We start from the raw sequence: 27,677 nt of genomic DNA, 5'->3' as shown, positions 1-27,677 counted from the left end.
GTTAACCTCAGCACTAAGTGAAACCTTGTTGACAGCATCCTAGGAATATCCTAAAATTGTCCACAAGAGGGTGCTCTGTGGATACAAGCTGGTATACAGAGTATACTATTTGTTACCAACAATTGTAGTTGTGTCCAAATATAACCACTATAAGATCTGTGGTTATATATTATCAATTTAGTCAAGACCACTGTCGTGTATAAGGACATGTAATATAGCTTATCATAAACTAACATCTCAACAGGATACCACACCATAGTTTACTATGAGAACTATTACTAGACAGTAGGAGGTTACCATATCTTCACTCTGATCCCACAAAAAGGAATATAGCGGACATAGTCTACTCATATCGTGTGCTCACACATTATAATATACCTCCAGTACATCTACATATTATTATACCATTGTTGAGACTGTAGCTTATCTTAAAGAGGGTATTTTAGAGACTAAAATCTTTCTTGGGTGCTTTATATAATTATACCCATGTTTGTGCTTATATGTGTTTAGGAGTTTGTTATACCTCACTTTATTTTAATATTAAGCTTATTAAAGATAATAATAACTTTTAACATAGTCCAATAATCAATCCACACAAGGTTTTATTTGTGTATTAGTTTAATATTACGCTCTATCGTTGTCATTATTTTCCACCCTGACCAGCCCTGTCGCAGTACACATCTATAATATTATGTAGGAGAGTGCACTTCAAAAGGGTTTTCTTTGTGTGTTGAATGTCCAAAGTAATCACGGACTATTCTTCACAGTTATTTGTCGTTATCGATGTCTGAGCAGACTCACTGGCACCAAGTTGGTAGCCTAGTGGCTCGCTCAGAACATCGGTTCTGAAAGTCCCAGCTCATAATACCGTGTGCAACAGTACATCTAATACCAAACACATTGTTAATAAAAATATACTTTTATATGTCCTAAGTCTTTGGTTATGGGGAATAGAATATAAAGCTGCACATTACCAACACACTATACAATAGACTTGGACAGGACTTTAAAATCCTCTCACAACCTTATATATGATTGGAGCACACCAGAACCTACATACTGGTTCTGAGTTAACTGGGCATTAACTGGGTATCCCCCTTAAACTAGGTACCCCTCATAGTTACCGGGACACTTTCCATCCCTATGCCCCATTAACCTTTCTGGGCAATGCTGAAGCAGGGAACCCTAGCGGTGAGTTGCCCAAACGTTTTCAAGGGAAGATATTGCCGGGACAATGTGCCTAGATTTATCTGGGAATCAAGCATGATTCCCGTGTACATTTTTGGGGTATCCAGCAACTCTGGACCCCAACCTACTAGGCACATTCTGACAAAACTTTCTCCGCAAACCCCTCCTTCAAACTCATACCCTAGCAATCCCTTCTTGCTGGCATCCCTGGAAAGGCAAAACACAAAAAAAATCTTTATTGTCGCACAATTACAGGTTATGCATATACAACGGTTAGGCTCAAGAGCTTACACTCTAGAACCCCAATACATGGATCAGAGGTAACCAAATGGCTAAACCTTTATTAGAGACCCTTGTTACCCCCTCTACATAGCACCCACCTCCACCCAAGTTTTCCCTCCCTGGGTTTGGGGACACTGACCACTGGGGTCACAAAAGACTGCAGGGGCTTGGGGCTGCTGACTGCAGCAACGCAGGGCTGCATTTCTTGAATTGCCAGTCCATCCTCTGAGGACCAGGCTGCCAGCACCAATGCCCTCTGGTCAGTCATCTTAGTCAGGGGGTCTGTCAGGACACTGTCGCAAGTCACTAAATCCCTATAGTACTGCTGTGGTTCTCTGATCCCCCTGTCTAACATTTCCCTCCCCATCACGACACTGTACTCAGTTGGGTGGAGGAGCTGCTCCATAACAGGGACTTTCTGTCTCCCGGACATCTCTCGCTTCCAGTCCTGGTGGTGATCTGCGAGCTGGGGATCTATCGCCCCTTGCTCCACAGAGCCTTCCCTATACCTGCAAGGTACCACCACTACCTGGTCCCTTGCTACCTCCTCACTAGCCAGAGCTCCTGGGGCTGAGACCCAGACTAAACCCATTCCAGATCCGCATCTGACCGCACCACCTCCTGGTATACCTCACTGCACTTTGATAGTTCCCTATGGGTCACAGCATCCGAGCATAAGTCACCATTGGGAAAATTACATATATGGTAACACTGGTCGGGCATTGTCTGACTTACCTGCCTGATCCCTCCAAGGTCCTCTTTGTGTGGGGGCTCCAAATGTAGAGGAGTAATAATCTGTGGTGGGCTCCAAAAGCTGGGGAACATAAACAACCTTGGTGGGCATCGGTGCCGACTGCACTTATGCCAGGGCAACTGCCCAACTGTGGTTCTCTGTGACTGGAGTCACAAGAGCATCCTCTCCATGTACTTTAAACGGCACCCCCGTTCTTAGGGTCTGGCCCAGGCACCGGTACCCATCAGGTTGCCCAGGAGTACCTTGTTGCACGGTACCCCCAGGCTGACTGCCTTGAACCCCTGGGGGCAAAATAAAATCTTTTGAGACTGCTGGCTGTATATGGGTCTGAAGCTGCTGCACTGCTGCCGTCTGCTTCACTTGGGGATACAGCCTCTTGCAGGATGTCCATTCTGTAGCTGGGGAGCATTGCCCCAGCATTGCCTCCTGGACCTCAGGTACCGCAGGATCTGTTGGTCCAAATGCAGGGGGGTGGTTACATCCTCAATAGGCAGGGGTCCCAAAGGCTCCCCTACCTGGACAAGTGCCTTGCTTGCACTTGTGGTGATGACTGCTTTTTGAGCAGCATCCTCCACAAACAAGCAGATGAGGTGCCCCAGGTCTTTACAGAGTATCACATCAGTACCCAACCCAGGCAAAACACCCTCATCTCTCATACCTCAACCGGCACCCCAGTCAAGGAACACCCAGCGACCTGGATTGACCTAGGTCTCCCGTCTGGCATGGTTATCTGCATCCCTATTCCCAGGAGCATATCCTCTGGTTTGGCCATAGCAGGTCTCACCAGAGTGACAGTGGCACCGGAGTCGATCAGGCTGGCTGCCTGGCAATCTCCAATGGTCACTGGCCTCAAATGCTTTCTCCTCACATCATTAGAGTGCAACCCGACAGTTGCAATCGGATGCCCTCCTGCCGCTTCTGCTGTGCCACTTGCTGAAGAAGTGAAAATGCCCACCTGGGTCCACTGTTGGACTTACTGGATGGATGCACATTGCTCCGCTGTGAGTACTAGTGCCACGAAGGTGACCGTGTTGGCAGCCTGAGTGCATGGCCCCTGAAGGGAACTGTGTGAGCTGGACCGCTCAGAACAGTCAGGTCTAAAGTGCCCATTCCGATTGCACTGGTAGCACCTTTTCTCTTGTTTGAAGTAAGCAGATCTGGATGCCAGCTCCTTTGTAGATTCCTTTGGCTTCCCCTGGGGGACACTTGAATTTAACTCAGTTCCCTTGGGTGCCCAAGCCGGAGTGGATCCCTTCTGGGCAGGCACTTTCTGGTGGGACAGGGCACAACTGGTGATGTACTCATCATCCAGGTTGGCTGCATCCAGACAAGTGGCTGGCTTTCGGTCACAGACCCAATCCTTTAAATCTGGTGGGCACTGCTGCAAAAACTGTTCTTTGAATATCAAGTCCAATAAACTGTGGTACTTACATTAGTAGCTGCAAAGCCCTCCACCCACTGAGTGCCATGCAAGATCAGTCTGGATGCAAACCGCATTTAAGTTTCCTGGCTGGTCTTGTCCCCAGATCTGAACATGCCACGGTATGCCTCTGGAGTGAGGGCATACTGAGTCTCTAATAAAACCTTTATATGCCAGTAGTCTTTGCTGTCTGTTGACGGGATTGCCTGGAAGGTCTCCAGGGCTATCTCAGTCAAAAGAGGCGACAACCACAAAACCCAGTCCTGTTCTGGCACACGAAACCGGAGACATTGATCTTCAAACACTTTAAGGAATCCAGCGATCTTGTGTGTGCCATCTACAAACTTGCTTAAGCTGTAGTGTGACACCGTTGGCAGGGGAAGTTGGTCAGGGTTCCGCCGGGGTCTTGGGGGCTGCACACCTTGAGAAGCTGCAATCAACTGCAACCTCTGCTCGAAGGTGACCCCCTCTCCCCAGGTGTTGAGGAGAGAGGCAAGCCCTTTAGCAGGGAGACCGTTAGCCACCGGAACTACCACGGCTGCACTCCTTGGATCATGCTCACCATCTCTGTCCTCTTCATCCCAGCTCTCCTCATTCTCCTCTGTCTCCACTTCCACCAGGGCTGGAACATACTCCGGTACCCTGGCTGGAATGGTTGCCCCTGTATCCACAGGCGGCTATGCACACCTGAGGTGAAGCTATACACGCTTCATGCCTGTGACGGTGAAGGGGTTAACCAGGCTCATCAATAAAGGTTAAGCCCACTTGGTTAACCCTGACCCGTGTGTTGGGTCTTAGAGTGTCAGCTTTGGGACCCAGATGTCGAGAATGTATTACTGGGACTGTATACTAATTTTGCTACATTAAAGATGTATCTGTCTTTTGCCTTTACTGGGGTGCTGGGATCAGGAGATTTGTAGGCTGTAAGTTTCAGGGTGGGTTTGTTAGAGAAAGTCTTTACAGAATGTGTCTATGTATCGTGGGTCCAAAGTTATGGAACACCCCAAAAGTTGTTCCAGGAATTGAGTGAGATTCTCAGATACAGCCAAGCACATTACTCTGCCAAACACTGACTCTGAAAGCATTATTGTGGCTCACCGCCAGGATCCCTGCTGCAGCATCATCCAGACAAGGTAAATGGGTATGAAGGGGGTTAAACTATATCTGCCGCTATACACGGAGTCCCTAGTGTAACAGGGGTTCCCCGATATAGCAGAGATATCCAGATACATACCCAGGTACACTGAATCAAGTGTAGGGGTCCAGGGGGATACTCCAGCTAAGTTATAAAGCTGAGCATGATTACGGTCTCTAAAAGTTTTAAAAGTTATTTTTCTAATGTGTGCCAAGAATGAGGCTAGTGACTGTAGGTAAATTATACACTCACTCCATCCCTGACACCAGAATAGGAACTCATACCTTTTAGCACACAGAAAACAGGACACAATATATTTTATTAAATGGTTATAGTTTAATATATCAGGTAAACCCCGTTATAACGCGGTCCTCGGGGTCCACTCCGAGACCACCGCGTTAGTAACGGGGTCGCGGAAAAAAAATGGTCGCAGCATCAGCGCATATTCACCCCGCGGGACAGGAGATGGGAGCGGGGATGTCCCTCCGGTCCCCGCTTCCCCCTGTCACCGCGTGACAGGCCGCGGGACAGGAGATGGGAGGGGGGATGCCCCTCCGGTCCCGGCTTCCCCCTGTCACCGCGTGACAGGAGATGGGAGGGGGGATGCCACTGCGTGACAGGAGATGGGAGGGGGGATGCCACCGCGTGACAGGAGATGGGAGGGGGGATGCCCCTCCGGTCCCGGCTTCCCCCTGTCACCGCGTGACAGGAGATGGGAGGGGGGATGCCCCTCCGGTCCCGGCTTCCCCCTGTCACCGCGTGACAGGACATGGGAGGGGGGATGCCCCTCCGGTCCCGGCTTCCCCCTGTCACCGCGTGACAGGAGATGGGAGGGGGGATGCCCCTCCGGTCCCCGCTTCACCTTCTCCCCATCGTTGTCCCCGCCGCAGCGCAGCGCAGGGCCCCGCCACTCCCCAACAGCACAATGACGTCCCATGCCCCACCCTGGGCTGTACCGCCAACCTACCCCCACCTACCTGCCCCCCCCGCACTGCACCGGGCCATCCCACCAGCCCCCGCAGCATCGGGGGCCCCCGCAGCCATCACCCCCCTCCACCGCAGCACCACCCCCACCAGCACGCAGCGCCCCCCCCCCTGCAGCCACATGCCTCACCAATCATCCCCAAGGTAAGGCTGATTTATGTATATGTGTATTGGGAGGGTGTGTGTGTGTGTGTGTGTGCAGTGTCAGTGTGTGTCAGTGTGAGCAGAGTGTGTGCAGTGTGAGCAATGAGCAGTGTGTCAGTGTGTGCAGTGTGAGCAATGAGCAGTATGTGTGCAGTGTGTGTCAGTGTGAGCAGTGTGTGCAGTGTGAGCAATGAGCAGTGTGAGCAATGAGCAGTGTGTGTGCAGTGTGCAGTGGGTGCAGTGTGTCAGTGTGTGCAGTGTGAGCAATGAGCAGTGTGTCAGTGTGAGCAGTGTGTGTGCAGTGTGCAGTGTGAGCAATGAGCAGTGTGTCAGTGTGTGCAGTGTGAGCAATGAGCAGTGTGTGTGCAGTGTGCAGTGTGTGAGCAGTGTGTCAGTGTGTGCAGTGTGAGCAATGAGCAGTGTGTGTGCAGTGTGTGCAGTGTGTGCAGTGTGCAAATTTTTTTTACATTTATTTTATTTTTTAAACGGGAGCCACGGGAAAACCGCGTTATAACCGAATCGCGGTATAACGAGGCGCGTTATAACGGGGTTTACCTGTATATTGGTAACCTGTTTATGAACTGAGGGATTTTCTAAGTCATGGATTCCGGGCAGCCCAGATGGCTACCAAGCTTGGTGCCTCTGTGTCTGTCCAGAGTCCGTACTTGATAACCTCAGAGATGCCAAAGTGTTAGAACAGGAGGGGTACTGCAGTTCTGCTTGAGTACCCACATCCTGGGCTAACACAAGGCTATCCGGCAACCATTTGCCAGAACCCAGACTCTGTGGAGCCTGGACATCGGGTGGGCTCGGTATGCAAAGAGGCAGAGGTGCCAGGTTGGTGCATGCACCTTTACAACCTGAGAAAAGGTGCCCTCCCGGTTTTACAACCTGGCAAAACAGTGATTGACTGGCAGGAGAATTCCCACACTCTGATAAGATGGCCAAGTTAGTGAATGAAAGCCTGAAAGCCTTAAGAGAGCTTGCACAAGCAACAGTGACAAATTCAAAGATGCTGTTACGCGTCTCACTGCCAGGATGCCCTGCTTCAGCACAGACCAGAATGGTAAAAGGGGGCATAGGGATACGCATATTCCAGGTACAGTCAGGGGTCCCTAGTTTAGGGGGAGTCCCCCCCAGTATATGCCCAAATACCCAGACCCACTATAAGGGTTTTGAGTGTCTCCAACCATCCATAAGGTTGCGAGAGTGAATTTATTTCTAAGTCCAGCTTCGGTACAATAGAAGCAACTCTGAAAATTAATCTAAGTGTACATCTTTTTAGTAGGTCCTAGGGGACGAGGGGCTTAGAAGACATTTGTGAGATTTTTATTAACATGGTGTATGAAGGTATATATATGCATTGTATATGAGCTGGGGAGTTTTCAAGTCCGTGGTTCCGAGAGACCAGATGGCCGCCAGGCTTGGTGCCACTGAGTCTGCTCGGGTTCCGGACTTGAAAGTCTCAGAGATGCCAAGGTGTTACTGTAGGGCGGGCGGAGAACCAGAGTTACACTCGAGTTATCTTATCGCTGCACGTCTGGCGATTTTTTTTTCCGGCAACAAAATGTCGATTTTTGCTCTTATCGCCATCTTATCGGGGCTTACTGAATAGCAGTACGCATTTTTGGCGATAAGCTGGAGATAAGTGACTTATCGCTGCTTACTGCATGAGGCCCTTAGTCTGTCCATGGGTATGATAGCAGACAGAGCTACAGTATGTGGTAAATTGATGCCCAAAGTAACTAACCAGTGTTTGATATTTACAATTCCATGTCCTCTCCTGTACATATACTGTATTCTCATGCAGAGATCCTTTGAAATATCTTTCCTCGGCAACGCTGCTCTAGAAAAGAAATCGAGCAATGTTCAGTTTAATCGATGCTTATTCGATGTACAGCTATTACATGTGCAATTAGTCAACAGATGTAGTGGTGTATTTAGCATGTACCTGCACAGGTTAATTACACACCGACTTTTTACACCTGTAGCTCGTGGCCACGCCCGCTAGCAATTGCCGTCAGGGACACTGTGCATAAAAGGTGACACAAATTGCATAGTCTCCCACATGCTGATCTCTATCTGAACGAACTCTTGTTCAGATACTGTATTGTGCATTCTTCCATCTTCTACCATGTATCAACCCCGATTCTACAGACACAAGAACCTGCTTGCTGCTGCTGTCGTGACCACGAGAAAACGAACGGCGGCACCTGTTTCCAAGCCAAAGCCATAGGTGCCTAAAGAATAGGTTACGAAGACTCCCAAGGCAAAGAACCCTGGCCCTTTGTACATAAAGAAGAAAATGGCCAAAGTTGTCGATGATGAAGTTGTTTGGGGGGTCCACTCAAGTGCCCGTTCACCCACCGAAGCTGAATCGGATGTTCCGCACTTTTCACTTCCATCACCAACCGCCACCGATGCCCAAACTGCCACCTGCTCTGACCCTTTCCCATCGAGGCTCGACCGGACTACCCCTGCTAACCTCCATCACCCAGCCATGCTGAGGCTCATCCGCACAGCCCTGCTCACCTCCATCACCTAGCCACACCGAGGCTTGCCAGCTCACCTCCATCACCCAGCCACGTCGATGCTCGACCGGATGACATCATCACACCTTGCACCAGATCCAGCTCAGTCGTCCGCATGCTGGATATTTTTATGGATTTTGAAATGCCTGGCTACACAACCGAGCAATACAGAGACAGAATGGAGGCCAAGATGGATCTTCGTTTGGAGAGAATGGAGAGGGTGGGTTGGTGCTTGGGTGTTAACATGGAGAACATTGAGAGGAACATAACAGTGCTCTATTCTTTGCTTGGAGTACCTGCCCCTGTATGTGAGATGCAGGAGCAGGAGGGCGACCGGCAGGCGCCTTCTTCTCCATTTGAGGTACAGCATACACCCCCTCCCCGTGCACCCTCTCCATCCCTGGATTTGACCTTCACAGTGCCAACACCAAGCACACCATGGAAGGCCCCCCGCTCACCCCCTCAGTCTCCAGGATAAACCCTTCTGTTGGAGTCGATGACAACCCAAGACTATGGCCACGACAGTAGGTAAGATCCTCCCAGACCATCTACCCCTGGCCGCTGCAAGAAGCAAACCCAGTCCAGCACCCAGTATTGTACAGCTCCCAGACATCATGCTGAACGACTTCCCGCAGAGTATCTGGGAGAAATACAACACCAGATGCGGTGGACTACCACACAAATTTGCCATGTACATTTTTAAACACCACGTCAATTTTGAGATGTACAGCAAGTGGAGCCAAAAAGTAAATTATAAAAGCAATAAGACCAAGAAGCGGCTTCCTGCAAAGGAGAACTATTGTGGAAGAAGTAAAGTGTTATTTCAATGTGAACGGGCTTCTTGTGAAAACTGTGAGAGACACAATCAATGCCCTTTGAGACATAAAAGGACTCTTCCCTGGAGATCCATCGACTTGATTGGCGACTACATGTGTTAAATTTATTTACAAATAAATATGCGCCACAAATGTTTTTAATATAATTTAAAAAAAGTTGATTGTTTTTAAATTATTTAATTTTTTAATGCTTCTTTTCAATTTTGCATGTCCGGAGCTTGGCGAAGACAACGCGCAGGAAACACCCCCCTTGGTGCAGGAAACTCTCTCAACAATACTGCCAGGTAATACACTGCGCTAAAATGCATGCATGTTCTTTCCTCGCAAAGCCCTAAACACCAAATGTAAACTCCTAGTCCTAATGTTAAGCGCTGTACCCTATGTCATGCATGCTTTTTCTCCCCCAACCCCAAAAAACCTGAGGATTTAATAATGTACTCATGGTTTACTCATTTTTTGTTGTGTAGCAATGTAGATTGTGTAATATAATATGTGATTGTTAATATTGAATATTGTCTCTTTCTTTACAGACCAAGATGTCCAAGAAGAGCTAGCCAGTGCGAAGAAGACAAAGACAAGAAGATTGTAAATTTGGAAGAAGAAGCAACGTTGTATTTTTGTATTATTCATTTTTACTTTATTATCCTGTACAAATAAAACATTTCATTCTTTAAAAAATACTTTTTTGTGTTCATGTTTTTACTGTTTAGATACACTTATTTACATAAAGTATTAAAGGCATTTAAATATACACTGTATAAATATCTAATCAACATATATATAAATCTTGAAAATAAGTTGCTTTAACTGTTTAGATACACTTACAGTAGTACTATTCATAACGTATTAATGTCATTGAAATATATATAAATATCTCATTGACATACTGTATATACTGCATAAATCTAGAAAATAAAAGTTGTTTTTACTGTTTAGATACCCTTACAGCAGTACTACTGTAGACATCTAGTGACACTGTGAGGTAATGTACTGTACAGTACTGTAATTCATGTATCTTATGGTACAGTCATTTGATTCTCAACAAGGTTCCATTGTGACACACACGCATGCGGAAGAATAAACATTTTACATTTGGAAAAAGAGACGACTTTGTATTTTTGTATTATTCACTTTAACTTTATTATCGTGTACAAATAAAACATTTAATTCTCTACAAATACTTTTTGGTTTGTTAATGTTTTTAATCTTCAAATTACAATTACACTCACTTGAAGTACTGTACGGGAATAAATTGCAATTAGATTTTTAAGATAATAACTCGTGATCGCCCACTTGAGTTTCTGGACGGTATTGTATACAACGCTAAATTTCAATTTATGTAATTGATCAGTAAACTCACGTTTAATGCGTGGACATTTTCAGAAATCACATGCCAAGCCTAGGTGTGCCAAGGATTTCTTCCTGAGAAATGGTCGGATAATGGCTGCTGCATCTGTATAGTAAATTAAATTTCTACTTACTCCTGCCAGGATGAACGCCATCCTCATCCCCCTCATTTTCCTCTTCTTCATCTTCTTCAGTGGGCACCAGCAGTAAAAAAAACAAAAAAAAACCTAACTATTGCCTACTACTAACTACTGCCTGCTAACCCCTTAGCAGTAATTAACCACTATGGTAATTTAGGGGTTAACCCCACTCCCGCTACCCACCCAGGATGCGATTCACCCTCCCATGGGCAACTACTCCTACCACCTCTACCCATTTATTGGCACAGTGGCACACCAATGCTCTATGGGCATGGTTTGCCACTATGGCAGTCAATGTGAAAGCTGCAAATAACAAAAATCACCAAATAAAAGACATTCAATTTCAATAAAAATAAAAATGCCAATAAAACATTTCATTGGCAAAGTGGCACACCAATGCCCTATGGGCATGGGTTTCCACTATGGCAGTCAATGGGCAACCTAAAAAAACAAGCACCAAAAATACAACACATTACATTTAAGTAAAAATAAGCATTTGCTAAAAAATGCATTGTTGTCATTGTGCATATCTAAAGCCCGAAAGGGGCATATATAAGCAAATTGGCAGTAAATTGACAACCTAAAAATAAAAAAAAACAATAAAATATAATACAATCAATGTTTTTCTTACCTTTTGATGTCTTCAACCTCCGAATCTGACTCCAGCAGTAACCTCTTGACCAACGACGCAATGCTCCTCAACAGAAGATGGTCCTCCGGTAAGCTCCTTTTTTATTTCTTCTTTCTTTTCTTCTTTATCTTCATCTGAATATTGTAATCCAATTGGGGGAGGATGTTGTCCAGTCGGCTTCTTGACATCAAATGAGATGGGACAGACCTTGTATAAATACTGTGGCGACACATTTGAGTATCAAATGGTACACCCTTAATCGGATTGGCTGGAGTACCGTGTGACAGGTTCCCTTTTTGTTCTTTTAAGGATGTGACATCATAAAAGGGGAGGGAAGCCAGCCAATCAGGAAGGAAATGCTTCCCTCCCTTTGACGATGTCACCAGCTAAAAATGGCTGCCATCCCATGTTACTACAAACAATCAGATTGGGAGTATTCTATGTGATGACTCACTCGGTACACCCCCAATCCGATTGGTTAGAGTACCATGTCACATCTTAAAGAGATGATGTCACATCCTTTAAAAAACATGTCTGCCATCACATTGTACCACAACCAATCAGATTGGGAGATAAACCATGTGAGTATATCTCCGAATCCGATTTGTTGTAGTACCATGTGATGCAGCCATTGTTTTCTGGTGACGTCATCTTAAAGGCAGTGAAACATATCTTTCCTGATAGGCTTGCTTCCCTCCCTTTTGATGATGTCACATCCTTTAACAAAAAGGGTTCTGTCACATAGTACACCAGCCAATCGGATTGGTGGTGTACCACTTGACACTCAAGTGTGACGTCACATGCCTTATACAAGGCCTGTGTCGTCTCATTTGATGCCAAGAATCCGTCGGGACAACACCTTCCCCCAATTGTATTACAATATTCAGATGAAGATAAAGAAGAAAAGAAAGAAGAAAAGTGCTTACTGGAGGACCATGGACTGTTGAGGAAGATGGAGTTGGATTTGGAGGGTGAAGACATCAAAGGTAAGAAAAACATTGACTGTATTTTATTTAATTGCTTTTTTTTAGGATGCCCATTGACTGCCAATGTGCTTATCTATGTCCCTTTCGGGCTATAGATATACACAGTGACAAGCAATGCATTTTTTGGCTAATGCTTCTTTTTATTTAAATGTAATGTGTTGTATTTTTGGAGCTTGTTTTTTTTAGGTTGCCCATTGACTGCCATAGTGGCAACCCATGCCCAAAAGGCATCGTGTGCCACTGTGCCAATCAGTTGGTTTATTGGTATTGTTTTTCTTTTAATTGAAATTGATTCTATTTTTTATTTGGTGCTGTTTCTTTTAATTTGCAGCTTGCCCATTGACTGACATAGTGGCAACCCATGCCCATGGGGCATGGGTGTGCCAATGTGCCAATCAATGGGTAGAGGAGGTGGGGTTAGTGGCCCCGGGAAGGGTGGAAAGGCCTCCCGTGTGGGTAGTGTGAGTGGGGGGGTTTACCTCTTTATTACCATAGTGGTTAAAAAACGATAAGGTGATTAAGGGGTTAGTGGGCAGTTAGTTTTTTTTATTTTACTGTTGGTGTCCACTGAAGAAGAGGGAGAAAAGGAAGATGAGGAGGTCAAGGACAAGGGTGGCCTTCATCCTGGCAGGGGTACATAGAACTTTAATTTACTATATGCTGGCTGGGTCATGTTTTGATTATGTTTAATTTTTTTAAAAGACAAATGTGCTATTATCCAGACACGGATAATAGAGATTTTGCCCATTACTGTACTGTATGTGTTGGGGGGTGGGAGGTTGATCAATGTATTGTATTAATATGTTTATTGTGGGCATTATTTGGAGGGTTAACACTTTCATTACCATAGCAGTTACTAACGCTAAGGTAATGAAGGTGTTAACCCCTCCCACAACCTTCCCGGTAGACCTAACCCCCCCATGTAGTCTGGCTTAATCCCTGCATTGCCTTAGGGTAATAAAGCTACTTTTATCTTATTTTGATAGCATATTATGTTAGCATGGGGATCTCCGTAGCTGAACCGCATTGATTTCAGGTCCGGGGACCCCTGCTTCCTGAGTTACAGGCCCCATTATGGGGTTCTGGTATCCACTTGCTTTGTTTGAATTTCCCCATCACAGAAGCTGAGACGCGGGAGAATTTAAACATGGCCATTGGGATACCAGCACCTCATAACGGGGCCTGTAACTCGGGAAGCAGGGGGTCCCCGGCCCTGAAATCAATGTGGTTCAGCTCTGGAGATCCCCTGCTGTTATTAAAATAAAATATAAGCCCCGTGATCGCCTATTAGGGATGTGCAGGCAGAGTGACTGATTCAGTCTATCTCTTACTGTGTGTATCTTACAGATAGGTGCAGCCCGGTAGGATTCACACAGAGCGAGTCCCATTAAAACAGAGGGACCCCCGCTGTTCAGTTGCCTAAGAAGGTACACAATCATAGGATTAAATGCACTAAAACACTATTAGTGTTTGTCGAACTAGAATATTTGAGGTGTATAACATCTATGCTGAGGTTAGAAACAAAGAACTATACTTTATATGTTGGTAGTCAAATGGTTATAACTTAGCAATAGAATCATACTGTTATTGTGTTTTGTACTTCAGTACCTACAGTATACAGTGCCAAGGTATTCATGTACTACAACCAAGGACATTCCTAGATTCTAATAGAATATGATCTTTTTGCTGATGTCGCAGCAGTATCAGAAAATAATCCATTAGGTTAAAATTATTTACCTACTTATACTGCTACAACTCTACGGGGATTTTAAACAAATGTTTTAGTGTTATTATTATAATTTTTTCACAGTGTCACATATATGAGATTTGGATGTAATAAAATTTTATTATTTTTGTTTTTATTAAGACCCTATCTATCTGGAGGGAGCCATATTTACTCCTAATATTTACCATTATTAACCATACACTATCATAGAGTGCATGCTATTAGAGGGTCTTTTCTGTTGATCCCCATGTGGACCAATTGGTTCAATTTTGGATTTGTAAATTCCTCTATTGCACCTTGATTTGTATCCTACTTATGTAATAGTACAGCAGAATAGAACATTTTGTGTTGTCAGTTGTACAACTAAACATACTAATTAAAGCGTATTCCCTTTCATGTCTATTTCATTTCAGAGGTTTACATAGATGATGATAAGTTTAATCAGGAATTACCATTAAATAAAAGCAAATGCATTTTTACGGGATCTCTAAATATAAGCAACAGTTGCATCCATATGTGGGAACCATTGATCAGAACTAAAACCGAGCTCATGAATAGGGTAAGCAAAATTCCTCCTTTTGATTCTTGTCCACATTTTTTCTACACTTCTACTTGCAGTAAAATGTTATAAATTATACAGTACTTACACAGTAATACAAATAGTAATTATTTGGAATTCTGTGGAAACATTTATAAGTTTTTATAAACATCTTACACTGGCGACACACTTTATTCGAGCTTGGCTAGTCCCACGAATTCGGGTATACCCGGGTGTATTGAGGTTTGTGACTGTTTTCTGCCCGAGTACATTGAGTTATTTTCCAAGCAGGGATTGAAGCATTTTATTCCCGCTGGCTGCAATACTGCACAGTATATATATATAAACTGCATTACAATTCATGAATTTATGCCATCTGGTAGACACGCGAAGCATTGCAGCCTATTAAATCCTAATCATTATCATTTAACAGATCAGCCGCCCATCAGCCAGGCATGAACCCAGGCTGGGAAGGCAAATGCAACGGGGCTTGTCAGAGGTTAGGAGTGGCGCATTCCAGGTATCTGCCAGGTACATACTGGGTATTTGCTCGAATAAAGTGTGTCGGTGCAGTATGTAACCAACCTTTACAATGCATTATACAGGAAAGTGCATGCTATTTTATGTTGTATTGTATTGTATTGTATGTCTTTATTTATATAGCGCCATTAGTGTACATAGCGCTTCACAGTAGTAATACATGTGGTAATCAAATAAATAACAGATAATATAAATAACAGATCATGGGAATAAGTGCTTTAGACATAAAAGTAACATTTCGGAAGAGGAGTCCCTGCCCCGAGGAGCTTACAGTCTAATTGGTAGGTAGGGAGAACGTACAGAGACAGTAGGAGGGAGTTCTGGTAAGTGCGTCTGCAGGGGGCCAAGCATTATGTATCGTGTTTAGAATATCCACAGTGCTATTCATATGCTTCTTTAAGCAAGTGTGTCTTAAGGTGGGTCTTAAAGGTGGATAGAGAGGGTGCTAGTCGGGTACTGAGGGGAAGGGCATTCCAGATGTGTGGGGCAGTCAGTGAAAAAGGTTTAAGGCGGGAGAGGGCTTTAGATACAAAGGGGGTAGAAAGAAGACATCCTTGAGAAGAACGCAAGAGTCTGGATGGTGCATACCAAGAAATTAGGGATGAGATGTAAGGAGGGGCAGAAGAATGTAAAGCTTTAAAAGTGAGGAGAAGAATGGAGTGTGAGATGCGGGATTTGATCGGAAGCCAGGAGAGGGATTTCATGAGGGGAGATGCTGAGACAGATCTAGGAAAGAGTAGAGTGATTCTGGCAGCAGCATTTAGGATAGATTGTAGGGGAGACAGGTGAGAGGCAGGAAGACCGGACAGCAGGAGGTTACAGTAATCAAGACGGGAGAGAATGAGGGCCTGAGTCAGAGTTTTAGCAGTCGAACAACAGAGGAAAGGGCGTATCTTAATTATATTGCGGAGGAAAAAGCGACAAGTTTTAGAAATGTTTTGAATGTGAGGGGCGAATGTGAGAGAGGAGTGGAATGTGACCCCTAGGCAGCTTGCTTGGGCTACTGGGTGAATGATTGTAGTTCCAACAGTAATGTGGAAAGAGGTAGTAGGGCCAGGTTTGGGAGGAAGTATGAGGAGCTCTGTTTTAGCCATGTTGAGTTTAAGGCGTCGGAGGGCCATCCAGGATGATATAGCAGAGAGACATTCAGAAACTTTGGTTTGTACAGTACAGCAGGTGTAAGGTCAGGTGTTGAAAAGTATATTTGTGTGTCGTCGGCATAGAGGTGATAATTAAACCCAAAAGATGTTATTAGGTCACCTAGAGAGAGTGTGTACAGAGAAAAGAGAAGAGGTCCCAGGACAGAGCCCTGGGGTACCCCCAGAGAGATCAATAGAGGAGGAGGAGGTGTTAGCAGAAGAGACACTAAAAGTACGATGGGAGAGGTAGGATGAGATCCAGGATAGAGCTTTGTTCCGAATACCTAGAGTATGGAGAATGTGGAGGAGAAGAGGGTGGTCCACGGTGTCAAATGCTGCAGAGAGGTCGAGTAATATGAGCAGAGTGTAATGACCTCTGTCTTTGGCAGCATGGAGGTCGTCAGTTATTTTAGTGAGGGCTGTTTCGGTGGAGTGAGCAGTGCGGAAGCCAGATTGTAGAGGGTCTAGGAGAGAATAGGTGTTGAGAAAATGGAGCAAGCGAGAGAATACAAGACGTTCAAGTAGTTTAGAGGCAAAAGGCAGGAGGGAGACAGGTCGATAGTTAGAAAGACAGGTAGGGTCAAGCTTGCTGTTTTTGAGTAATGGTATGACTGTTGCATGTTTGAAGGAGGATGGAAAGGTTCCAGAGCAGAGGGAGGAGTTAAAAATGTGTGTAAGCGTAGGGATTATAGTAGGAGCTAGAGGTTTTAGGAGATGGGAGGGAATGGGGTCAAGAGGGCAAGTGGTAGAGGGAGAAGAGGAGATCAACAGCGACACATCCTCCTCTGAGACAGTGGAAAAAGACTCAAGGAAGGCAGGAGTTAGGAAGAGGTGTAGGATGGGGGGAAGAAACAGAGGGGATCTTCTGCCGTATGGATTCCACCTTTTCCTTAAAATAGTCAGCAAAGTCCTGAGCGGAGATGGAGGAAGGAGAGGCAGCTGAGGGTGGTTTGAGTAGAGTATCAAAGACAGAGAACAGTCGGCGTGGGTTAGACTTGTGCATGTTGATTAGTGCAGAAAAGTAGGCTTGTTTAGCTTGCGAGAGGGCAGAGTTGAAACAGGATAGCATAAATTTGTAGTGAAGGAAGTCTGCGAGAGTGTGAGACTTCCTCCAGAGGCGTTCAGAGGAACGAGTGGAGGAACGCAGCATGCGCGTGTGGGAATTTAGCCAGGGTCTAGGGTTAGAAGGGCGAGGGCGGCAGAGAGAAATGTTAAAATTTAATTTGTTTAATTACAGTTAAAATAATTGACAGAAGAATTGCTTGTTATTTTTTTCAATGTTTACATTTATTTGATGATTTGCATGTTGTGTAATAGATGTTCCATGAGTAGAGGTGCAAATTATAAATTGCCACTTTGAAATAAGCGAAAAGTGCAAAAATATCTGAAGATTACAGTTTTCTAATTCAGTAAACTGTTACCACAATCTACATTGTATTGTGTATGCACATGCATGGAAATGGAAATGCCTGTATTTTAATGTGGTGAGTAATTATTCTCATCCAGGATTTCAGTTTGTCCTGATCCAGATAATTAATATCAGATAACCCATGCTTCTAAATATCCAATCAGTTCCTTGTGTAATTTTCTAGCTGGGAATAAATATAATCCTTCTCGTTCTTCTATAGCCTACTCCTTATTTATTGATTTACATTTTTTCTAACGTGTTCCTTGCCAAGAAACTCAGTACTAGAGCGTGTGTAGGAACTTAGGGAAAACACCCATCCCAGACCTACAACTGGGATCTACCAAAAGAAAATATATGGGGGAACAACGAGTAAGACCAACAAAGGACAGGAAACGTGAATGGGAGCAGGAGAGCTGCCAGGGTATTAGGGTCTGTTTGCAATTTTTTGTGTCATGAGAGACCAGTACTTATAATCCTTTTTACCATTTGGGATCAATTCACTAGACTGAATAAAGAAGTGGAATAAAATTAGGTTTATTTGGGTGAAAGTGCAGGGCGCCCACTTCCGGAAGGGTTACCCTGTCCGACTCATTTCAGGAACACGCGATACTCTTTTCGGGAGAGCCGCAGTGCTTTCACTGCTTCGTTCTACGCTCAGAACTTGGCCGCGTCTTTAAAACTTGGTCTCGGCTACATAGGCTTCTCCGGGTAAAAAACGAATGTCATGGGAGACCAGGTTATTTACACCTTTTTACCAGGATCATTCATTGAGCAAAACAAGGTAGAGAAATAAATTGTAGTTTATTCGGCTTAAATCTGCATACACACAGTGGAACACAAAATACAGACGAAAAGACACACTTATTGGAGGTCTGGGGTCGAAAACTAAACTTTCCTAGGTGCAGGGCACTCTATTGGGAGAGTTTTGCCCTGACCGAGACTTAGCCCAGGATCTCCTGGAACTCAAATCAGTATGAAATTCCAGACGCCACTGCTACGTTCTTGTCCACAGAACTTTGTCCCTCCTGACTGCGAGTCAGCCTGAATCTCCTGGAACTCAAATCGGCATGAAATCCCAGGCACCACCGCTACGTTCTTTTTGTAGAACTTGGGCACAAGGCTTGTGGGCAGGCTTTCCAAGCTTGAAATCAAAGTTGGTTGCTTTGCTATTACAAACAGAGATACTTTGAAAAGCCTGCCGGTGCTCTTTTGCCTCTGACTCAAGGGGAACACACCATCTGATTGACTCACAGCTTCTTATAGCTTTCTCCACTCTACCTGAAACATAGAGGTATAGCTAACCAACCAATCAGGATGTGGGAACTTTCTAAAACAGCCAATCAAAACCAAGCTGGTTAGAAAAGCTGGGTCAGTGGGAAATTAGACATAGCCAAGGAACATGTGCAATAGGCAAACAGGATGAGGGAGTAGTATGCTCGATATATATGTCAAACACAAACAATAATACAGAATGTAGTGTGATATTGTTTTATTAACCACTAGTTTGTTCTATAAAGACTTCAAACGGTCTACTCACATATATGTGAGATAAAAGGGCACGTCACACAAAGATGAAGTGTGCAGGAAACGGGTCTGTTCTGGTATCAGGTTTAACCCTTAGTTGACAAGCTGTTCAGGGTGTGCTGGAGTAGAAAACAGCAAAAACACCATAGCACAGACTGCATACAATACATTTAATAGTAATGGGAATCTCACCAATTTGCACTCACATGATACAAATTATAAATAAGCAATAAAAGGGAAGCTTGGGGTGGCGACATTCTCATCACCTCCTCTCTTCTCAAACAAATCCACACCGAGTGGACACACGTGATGAGCGGGTGCTGCTTCCGATTGCGGCCGCTGGAAACCGCAACGTCACTCTTCCGGGTCCTCTCTCGGTATACCTCCGCCGCTACTCCTGGATTCAACGCGTTTCGATATGCCAGATATCTTTGTCAGGACACCCATCTGGGATATCTGGCATATCGAAATGCGTTTTTTATGGTCCGTGAGAATCGAAATTGGATTTTCAGTACCCTCCAGAAGGTGTCTCCACTCTTGCAGCACAAGTTTCATGATCAAAAGTTCCCTGTTGCCAACATCGTAGTTTTGTTCTGCGGGGGAGAATGTTTTTGAGAAAAACCCGCAAGAGTGTAGTTTATCCTGAGGGGACTGTCTCTGTGATAGTATGGCTCCTGCTCCAACATCCGAGACGTCCACTTCCAAAGTGAAGGGAAGTTTAGGGTCTGGATGGCGTAAGATGGGAGTCGAGACAAACACTTTCTTAAGAATTTCAAAGGCCTGTCATGCTTCAGGAGACCAGGAAGATGTGTCCGCATCTTTCTTCGTCAGGGTGGTGTTGGGAGCCACTGTGGCGGAAAAGTTACGGATAAATTTACGATAATAATTGGCGATGCCAAGAAACCGCTGAATAGCCTTAAGAGAAGTGGGTTGGGGCAAATCTACAGCGGCCGTGAGTTTATCAGGATCCATGGAGAAGCCTTTATCAGAGATAATCCCAAGAAAGAAGTGGATGTTTGGTGAAAAATACATTTTTAGATTTTGGCATAGAGATGATTCTCACATAGCCGGGAAAGAACAAGCTTGGTGTGCTGGATACTCTGGCGACACACTTTATTCGAGCTCGGCTAGTCCCACGAATTCGGGTATACCCGGGTGTATTGAGGTTTGTGACTGTTTTCTGCCCGAGTGCATTGAGGTATTTTCCAAGCAGGGATTGAAGCATTTTATTCCCGCTGGCTGCAATACTGCACAGTATATATATATATATACTGCATTACAATTCATGAATTTATGCCATCTGGTAGACACGCGAAGCATTGCAGCCTATTAAATCCTAATCATTATCATTTAACAGATCAGCCGCCCGTCAGCCAGGCATGAACCCAGGCTGGGAAGGCAAACACAACGGGGCTTGTCAGAGGTGAGGAGCGGCGCATTCCAGGTATCTGCCAGGTACATACTGGGTATTTGCTCGAATAAAGTGTGTCGGTGCAGTATGTTCGGATATAGATTTAGAAAAAATAAGAATATCATTGAGGTAGACAAAATGTTGAGGACGTCCCAAAAAATACCATTCACAAATTCTTGAAAAACAGCTGGGGCATTACAGAGCCCAAAAGGCATGACCAAATATTCGTAATGGCTATCTCTCGTATTGAAGGCCATTTTCCATTCGTCCCCTTGTCGAATGCGTATGAGATTGTAGGCCCCACGGAGATCGAGTTTAGAAAAAAATGGAAGAACCTTGTAGATGATCAAACAATTCTGAAATGAGTGGCAATGGGTAACAAATCTTCAGGGTTATTTTGTTAAGACCCCTATAGTCTATGCATGGATGGAGTGAACCATCCTTCTTCCTAACAAAAAAGAACCCAGCTCCAGCTGGGGAGGAAGAAGTTCTAATGAACCCTCTCTTTAAGTTCTCCTCAATATACTCAGACATTGCCTTAGTCTCAGGGAGAGACAAAGGATAAGATCTACCTTTAGGAAGGATGGCACCGGGCAAAAGATCTATGGGGCAATCATAAGGACAGTGAGGAGGAAGGATTTCAGAACGAACCTTATCAAAAACATCAATGAAATCTGCACATACTTCAGGAAGTATAGGTTTGGCAGGAGTACTAGTCTCTATGCCACTGATAAGTTTGTACCGAGTATACAGGAGCCACTTCAGAGGCAACACCTCCTTGTATAGGTCTCTTTTCAGTCCAGTCTATAAGCGGATTGTGTTGTTGGAGCCAAGGAAGGCCCAGAATTACCTGTACAGAGGTTGAATGAATAATATCCAGTGAGATCTTTTCCTTGTGACCGTCAATAGTGGAGAGAGTAAGCATGGGAGTCTCTAATGAGTTGAAGGCTGGCTGGAGAGGACACCCATCGATAGCCTCTAGACCCACCGGTATTGATTTCTTGATCAAAGGAATCTTATGTTTGGTAGCGCAATCTTGATCCACAAAATTTCCCCCAGACTCAGAACCGATGAAGGCAGAGGCAGGAACTAGGAAGCCAGGAACCTCAAGGAAGATTGACAGCATGACCCTGGTAGGTAAACCTCTCTTGCTAGAAGGGGAAGAAGAAATGGTACCCAATGTGACCCCCTTATACCTTATTGGGTGTTGGCATTTCCCATCTTTGTGGGACAATGAAGCACCAGGTGACCCAGCAGTCTGCAGTAAAGACATAGTCCTCCAGTTCTCCGACGTTGTTTCTCTGAAGGGGAGAGTTGGTGACTTCCTAACTGCATTGATTCTGGAGCCTCAAGAGCTCAGAAAGTAGGAGGAGACAGATTGGGAACAAGAGCACTAGATGTGAGAACACGGGAGTGATGGCGCTAAAGCCTCCTTTCCTGAAGGCGTTGATCCACCCTAAAACACATGGCAATAAGCTTCTCGAGCATTGTGGGTCTTTCTTGAGCAGCTAATTCATTCTTCAATGTCTCAGAGAGACCTTGCCAGAAAGCTGCAGATAACACCTCATCGTTCCAGCCCGTCTCTGCTGCGATGGTCCGAAATTCCAGAGGGTATCTTGCAACTGATCTGTGACCCTGTGAAATGTGAAATAAAGAAGAAGCAGCAGTAATCTTACGGCCAGGGGTGTCAAAGACTTGCTTAAATTCCCTCTTTTGTGAGAAGTCTTGGATAAGTTCCAGTGTCTGCTCCCAGATGGGGGATGCCCATGCCAATGCGACTCCGGTCAACAAAGCGATAATATACGGCACTTTAGATCTATCAGAAGAGAAGCGGGAAGGGGTTAACTCAAACTGTATGTCACATTGGTTGAGGAAGCCTCGGCATCCATGAGGATCTCCCGCATATCGATTGGGAATGGGGAGATGTGGCTCGAGAGAGAGAGAAGCTTCAGGGGAAGAAACTAACAGATTGTAAGCTCTTCGGGGCAGGGATTTCCTTTCCCATTGTCTGATTTTTTGCTCCACCTATTGTATTTTTTAAATTCCCTGTATTGTATTCTCTGTGAAGCGCGGAGTACACTTTTGGCACTATATAAATAAAGACATACAATACAATACAATACAGAGTAGCAGGCCTAGCAATTCTGGATTGAGATTGGTTGAGAGAAACCGTGGCCAGGCTTTGAGTCAGGGAAGCAATCTGATTGTCCAGGTATTCGAAATGCTCAGAGATAGAAGTCAGGGCTTGGCCCACCTCAATGGGGTCCATGTTCGTTGGGCTGAGCATACTGTAACGCTTGAGCTGCCCACGAGCAAGACAGGACCCCGGTACTGAGGTGGGGAAGTAGTGAACCACGCACCCACAGCAGCGGAAGCGTGCCTGGCAGGTGGATTGTCAAACGTAGCCAGGTCTGGGTTGGAGAGAATAGATTAGTTTGATACTTGCCAAGGTCTTGGAATGGAGAGGTCAGGATAGTCAAAGTCCGTTAGCCGGTCTGGGGTTGGAGAGGTCAGAATCGTGGAAGTCCGTATAGCCGTGGTCTGGGTTGGAGAGATCCGCAGAGTCAAGGGTAAGACGGGGTCAGTATCCAGAGGGGTTCCAAAGTCAAGCCGGGACAGTACACGTAGAATGAAACTGCAAGAATAAACACAGAACAAGGAGCAAGGCACAACAAACGCAGGAGCTCAAGGCTACAACCAGTTATGCTCAGCAAAGCAGGAAGGGAAGTGCAGGGTATTAATAGCACACTGGAACCAATAGCAAGGGAGGCAGAGCGGAGGCACGGCCTCTGCGGAGGCAAGGATAGGCTGCAGGAGACAAGTGGGCTTGATGAGAACTTCTTCCAAAAAGACCAGGGGAGCGCAGCTTGCAGTCATGAAAAATAAAAGGACATCACATAGTATAGTAATGTCATACAAAGTGAAAAACAATCTTATACGGGGCACACAAATGGCTACTGCTGCGGCCAAGTTTATTCGAGCATTTGCCCGTTCTTGGCCGCAGCAGTAGCCTGGCGCGCGCCCGAGAGTGACGGGCGCGTGCCGAAGCAGCGGAAGAGCGCCCTCCGATCGGGGCGCTCTCCCTACCGCTGCCGGGTCCGCCGGGTGCCCCGGAACCCCCTGCCGCTGTCCCGCGATCGCGGGACACCAGGGCTCCCTCGGGGAGCCCCTGGACGCGCGTGCAGGGGGCGCACGCTCCCGAAGACGCGTGACCGCGCGTCTATGACGCGCGGCACGCCGAGGGGCGGCCACTAGCAAGCCGGGAAATCTCCCGGCTTGCGGTACCGGCCACACTCTAATAAAGTGTGTCGGTAGTGTACTCACAATCGAGCAAATAAAAGAAGCAGTCATCCAACTCAAGAGGTGGATGTTCCCATAGATGAAATGCAGCAAATATCAGCAGCCAATCTCCCAAAGAAGAAAACAGACCATATACAGCAGAGACTGCGACTATTCTAACACAAACCAGTGGCAATCACCAAAAAGACCCAGGTACACCCAGGTACATGCTGGATACATGCCTTAAACTTGCCTTAAACTAGCCCCAGCATTTCTGCATTGATTAATGGCCCATCAGATTAACAGCAGGGGTCCCTGGCAGTCCCATTCAAACTAAATGGGACTGCCAGGGACCCCTGCTGTGTTAATCCTATGGGTCATTAGTCAATGCAGAAATGCCTTAAACTTGCCTTAAACTAGCCAGGTTGTCTATGAGTCTCTGCCATAGAACCCAATTCACACCTAGCTCTGCAATGGACCAAATAGAGTCCTCCTCCCATATCCCCATAAACAAATTTGCATAGCTAGGTGCGAATTTGGTACCCATGGCGGTTCCACATTTTTGTAAATAAAAAATTTCCTGAAACCAAAAATAATTATGTCTCAAAATAAACTGAATGCCATCCAATATGAAGTTGGCATGTCCATGAAGCATATTATTGTCTTGGCCTAGAATTCTGTCAATGGCTTCAAAACCTTATATATGATTTTTTGACATATATAAAGAAGTTACATCTCCAGTCACCAAAAAATAATCATCATTCCACATCTGACTATCCAATATTCTTAGGATGTCAGTGGTATCTTTTAGATGGGATTTAAGGGTCGGTACATATTTTTGGAGGTATATGTCAATATATGCTGATAGATTCGATGTCAAGGAATCAATGCCTGCTATAATAGGCCTACCTGGGGGGGTTGTAAGGCACTTATGCAACTTCGTTAAGTGATAGAAGATGGGTCGTATCAGATTATCTTTCAATAAGAAATTATACTCTTGTTCTGTCAATACTCCATTCATTCTACCTTTATCTAACGGGGATATGGGAGGAGGACTATATTTGGTTCATTGCAGAGCTAGGTGTGAATTTGGTCCAATGGCGTAGATTCATAGACAACATGTTTTTTTGTTTGGTGAGGAGATGAATAAAGCCTCCTTAAGTTCATTGATTACATCAACGACAATGACTCCAATCTTAAATTTACTTGTAATTATAGCAAGGATCATGTCGATTTCCTAGATTTTACCATTTTGGTCGAGCAAGGGTGTATGAAGACCAAAACATTTTACAAAGATGTCGACAGCAATAATTACATACTACCATTGAGCTGTCACCACCCTAGCTGGCTAAAGAATGTGCCATATGGCCAGTTTAGGAGGGTCAGATGCAATTGTACGGACACTGACACATTTGAGGAACAATCAAAAATACTGGAAACCAAATTTCTCCATAGGAATTACGATTGGGACAATGTACAGAATGCTTTTTTGAAGGCAAAAAATCTAGCGAGAAAAGATCTGTTAATAAGTGGAACAAGGAAATGCAAAACCAATGACAAAGACTCATTCAGCTTTTCCTTTTTGACTAATTTTAATAAGGATGCAAATAAAATTGTCAAAATTGTGAGAAAACATTGGCATATTATCAGGAATGACACGTTGCTTGGAGAGGTAGTTCCAGAGATACCATCATTTATATTCAGGAGAGCTAATACCTTAAAAAATAAATTGGCACCAAGCTCCTTGTCTGTAATAAGAAAAGATGAGAATAGATGGTTACCATCAATTAAAGGGTTCTTTGGATGAACCACATGCAAATTTAAAACAACAGACAAATTTACATTCTCGTCACATGTGACAAAAGAGAAATTCTCCATTAAGCAACATGTCACCTGTAGGAGTGATCATGTCATTTATATGATATCATGTCCATTGCGGACTACAATACATCGGGAAGACCACCAGGTGTGTTAAGGTGAGGATTTTAGAACACCTCAGTAATATTAGAAGGGGGGTTACTACCCACCTTCTAGCCGATCACTTTATTTCCCACCATCAGGGTAATACTGTAGGACTGGTATTGACTGTCCTAGAACATGTTTTACCCCATTGGAAGGGAGGGGATAGAAATTTATTATTTACCAAAAGGGAAACATTTTGGATCTTTACAATGAAAACTCTAGTCCCCCTTGGACTCAATGTTGACATCGAACTGGGAGTCTTCCTTTAGGAATCCCCCACTATTCTGCTCTACTGTTATTGCATGAAATATTAAGTTTGAAGTGCATGCTATTTGATGTGTATGCATACTAATACTAATATTAATATGTCCTTTATTCTACTCTTTCCGAGATAACATCAATCAACGTCTACTTCGGCGTAGTTTTACTTTAGGTTATTGTGCCCATTTAGGTTTTATGATGTATAGGTATTGCAATTTGGGGATAGCTTACCTATATAAGTTAATTTTTACATTTTTACATTTTTTTTTTGGTTTTAATGTGATTTTACATGATTATATAAAGTTTGGATTTAGATTTAAGATTCTTTATCGATGTCTATTTTATTTTGGTGTTTTTGTCTATATTAATGAGTTCATATATTTTATTATAATATTAGCATTTGCAATTATGCAGGCTTATTTACACTGTATAAGGGGATCCTATCCATATACCCTGTCCGCGCTATGGCCGATTGTAAATTGGATAGCCAATCTTATCAAATTAGGGGCAGGGCCAGTGAATATTTAAACCCCCAGCATGCAGCAAATTATTATTCCTGACGAAGCCGTGCAAACCAAACGGCGAAACGGGTAGAGTGTTCAGCCATACAGAATCCTAAAGAGAACATCGAGGACGCATCCTTACCATCGAGTCCGGAGGTTCCAGCCACACCGGAAGTGACGTGAGACCCCCGACGTGGATGCGGAAGTGTTTCGGAGGAGCGGAGAACAGCGCGGTAAATCGCGACCTACTGTGCACCTGGCACCAGCTACTGACCACGCATTGCTTTTTCATCGTAAGTGTAAGCCTCCATTTGTATTTTATTGTGTACCATTACACTTGCAATCTACACTATATGGTCTGTTTTCTTCTTTTGGAGATTGGCTGCTGATATTTGCTTCATTTTATCTATGGGAACATCCACCTCTTGAGTTGGATGACTGCTCCTTTTATTTGCTCGATTGTGAGTAGCCATTTGTGAGCCCATTATAAGATTTTATTCACTTTGTATGACATTACTATACTATGTGATGTCCTTTTATTTTTCATGGCTGCAAGCTGCGCTCCCCTGGTCTTTTTGGATGAATTGAACATGCGAGACTAGTGAAACAGTCTTATACTAAGGGTTGAGTGTGTTTGTTTTGCCGCTTATTCACTTCTTGATTTGAGCAATATAGTACACTTCTATATGTGTTGTCACATCTAATATTGTGTTTATTTGGGCACTTAGATTTAGATAATTTATACACATTTTATGCACATTTAATTTTTGGGTTTGTGAGAGCGCTATCGAGCACCTTTTTTGTTATATGTTGTTTGATGAGAACTTGCCACGCAGCTGGGGAGCGGTGTACGGCGTCACGTGTACGTGCCGTGTGGGAGAGAAGCACGACACGTCTGAGGGGGCGGGGCTAAGCTCCGTGGCACATTAGAAGAGCTGTGCGTACGTACGCACTCTATAAGCGGAGCAGGTGTGCGCGCACGCGCTGGTGCCAGAGTGGGAGTCTGAG

At 44.7% G+C, this 27,677-nt stretch overlaps 1 protein-coding gene across 7 annotated transcripts in view; it reads left to right on the top strand.

Moving 5' to 3' along the window:
• C3H3orf52 (chromosome 3 C3orf52 homolog) overlaps positions 1 to 27,677 on the top strand; it is a 95,192-nt gene that overhangs the window by 31,181 nt on the left and 36,334 nt on the right. For all 7 annotated transcript variants that reach the window (XM_075589469.1, XM_075589464.1, XM_075589465.1 and 4 more), the window contains exon 4: positions 14,518 to 14,663. In XM_075589469.1, coding sequence (XP_075445584.1) covers positions 14,518 to 14,663 — 146 coding nt within the window. The remainder of the gene's footprint in view (positions 1 to 14,517; positions 14,664 to 27,677) is intronic.

The sequence above is a fragment of the Ascaphus truei genome, chromosome 3, assembly GCF_040206685.1.
Source record: "Ascaphus truei isolate aAscTru1 chromosome 3, aAscTru1.hap1, whole genome shotgun sequence".
NCBI classification, from domain to species: domain Eukaryota; kingdom Metazoa; phylum Chordata; class Amphibia; order Anura; family Ascaphidae; genus Ascaphus; species Ascaphus truei.
The sequence above is the reverse complement of the archived record's forward strand: the minus strand, read 5'-3'. Positions and strand labels throughout refer to the sequence as shown.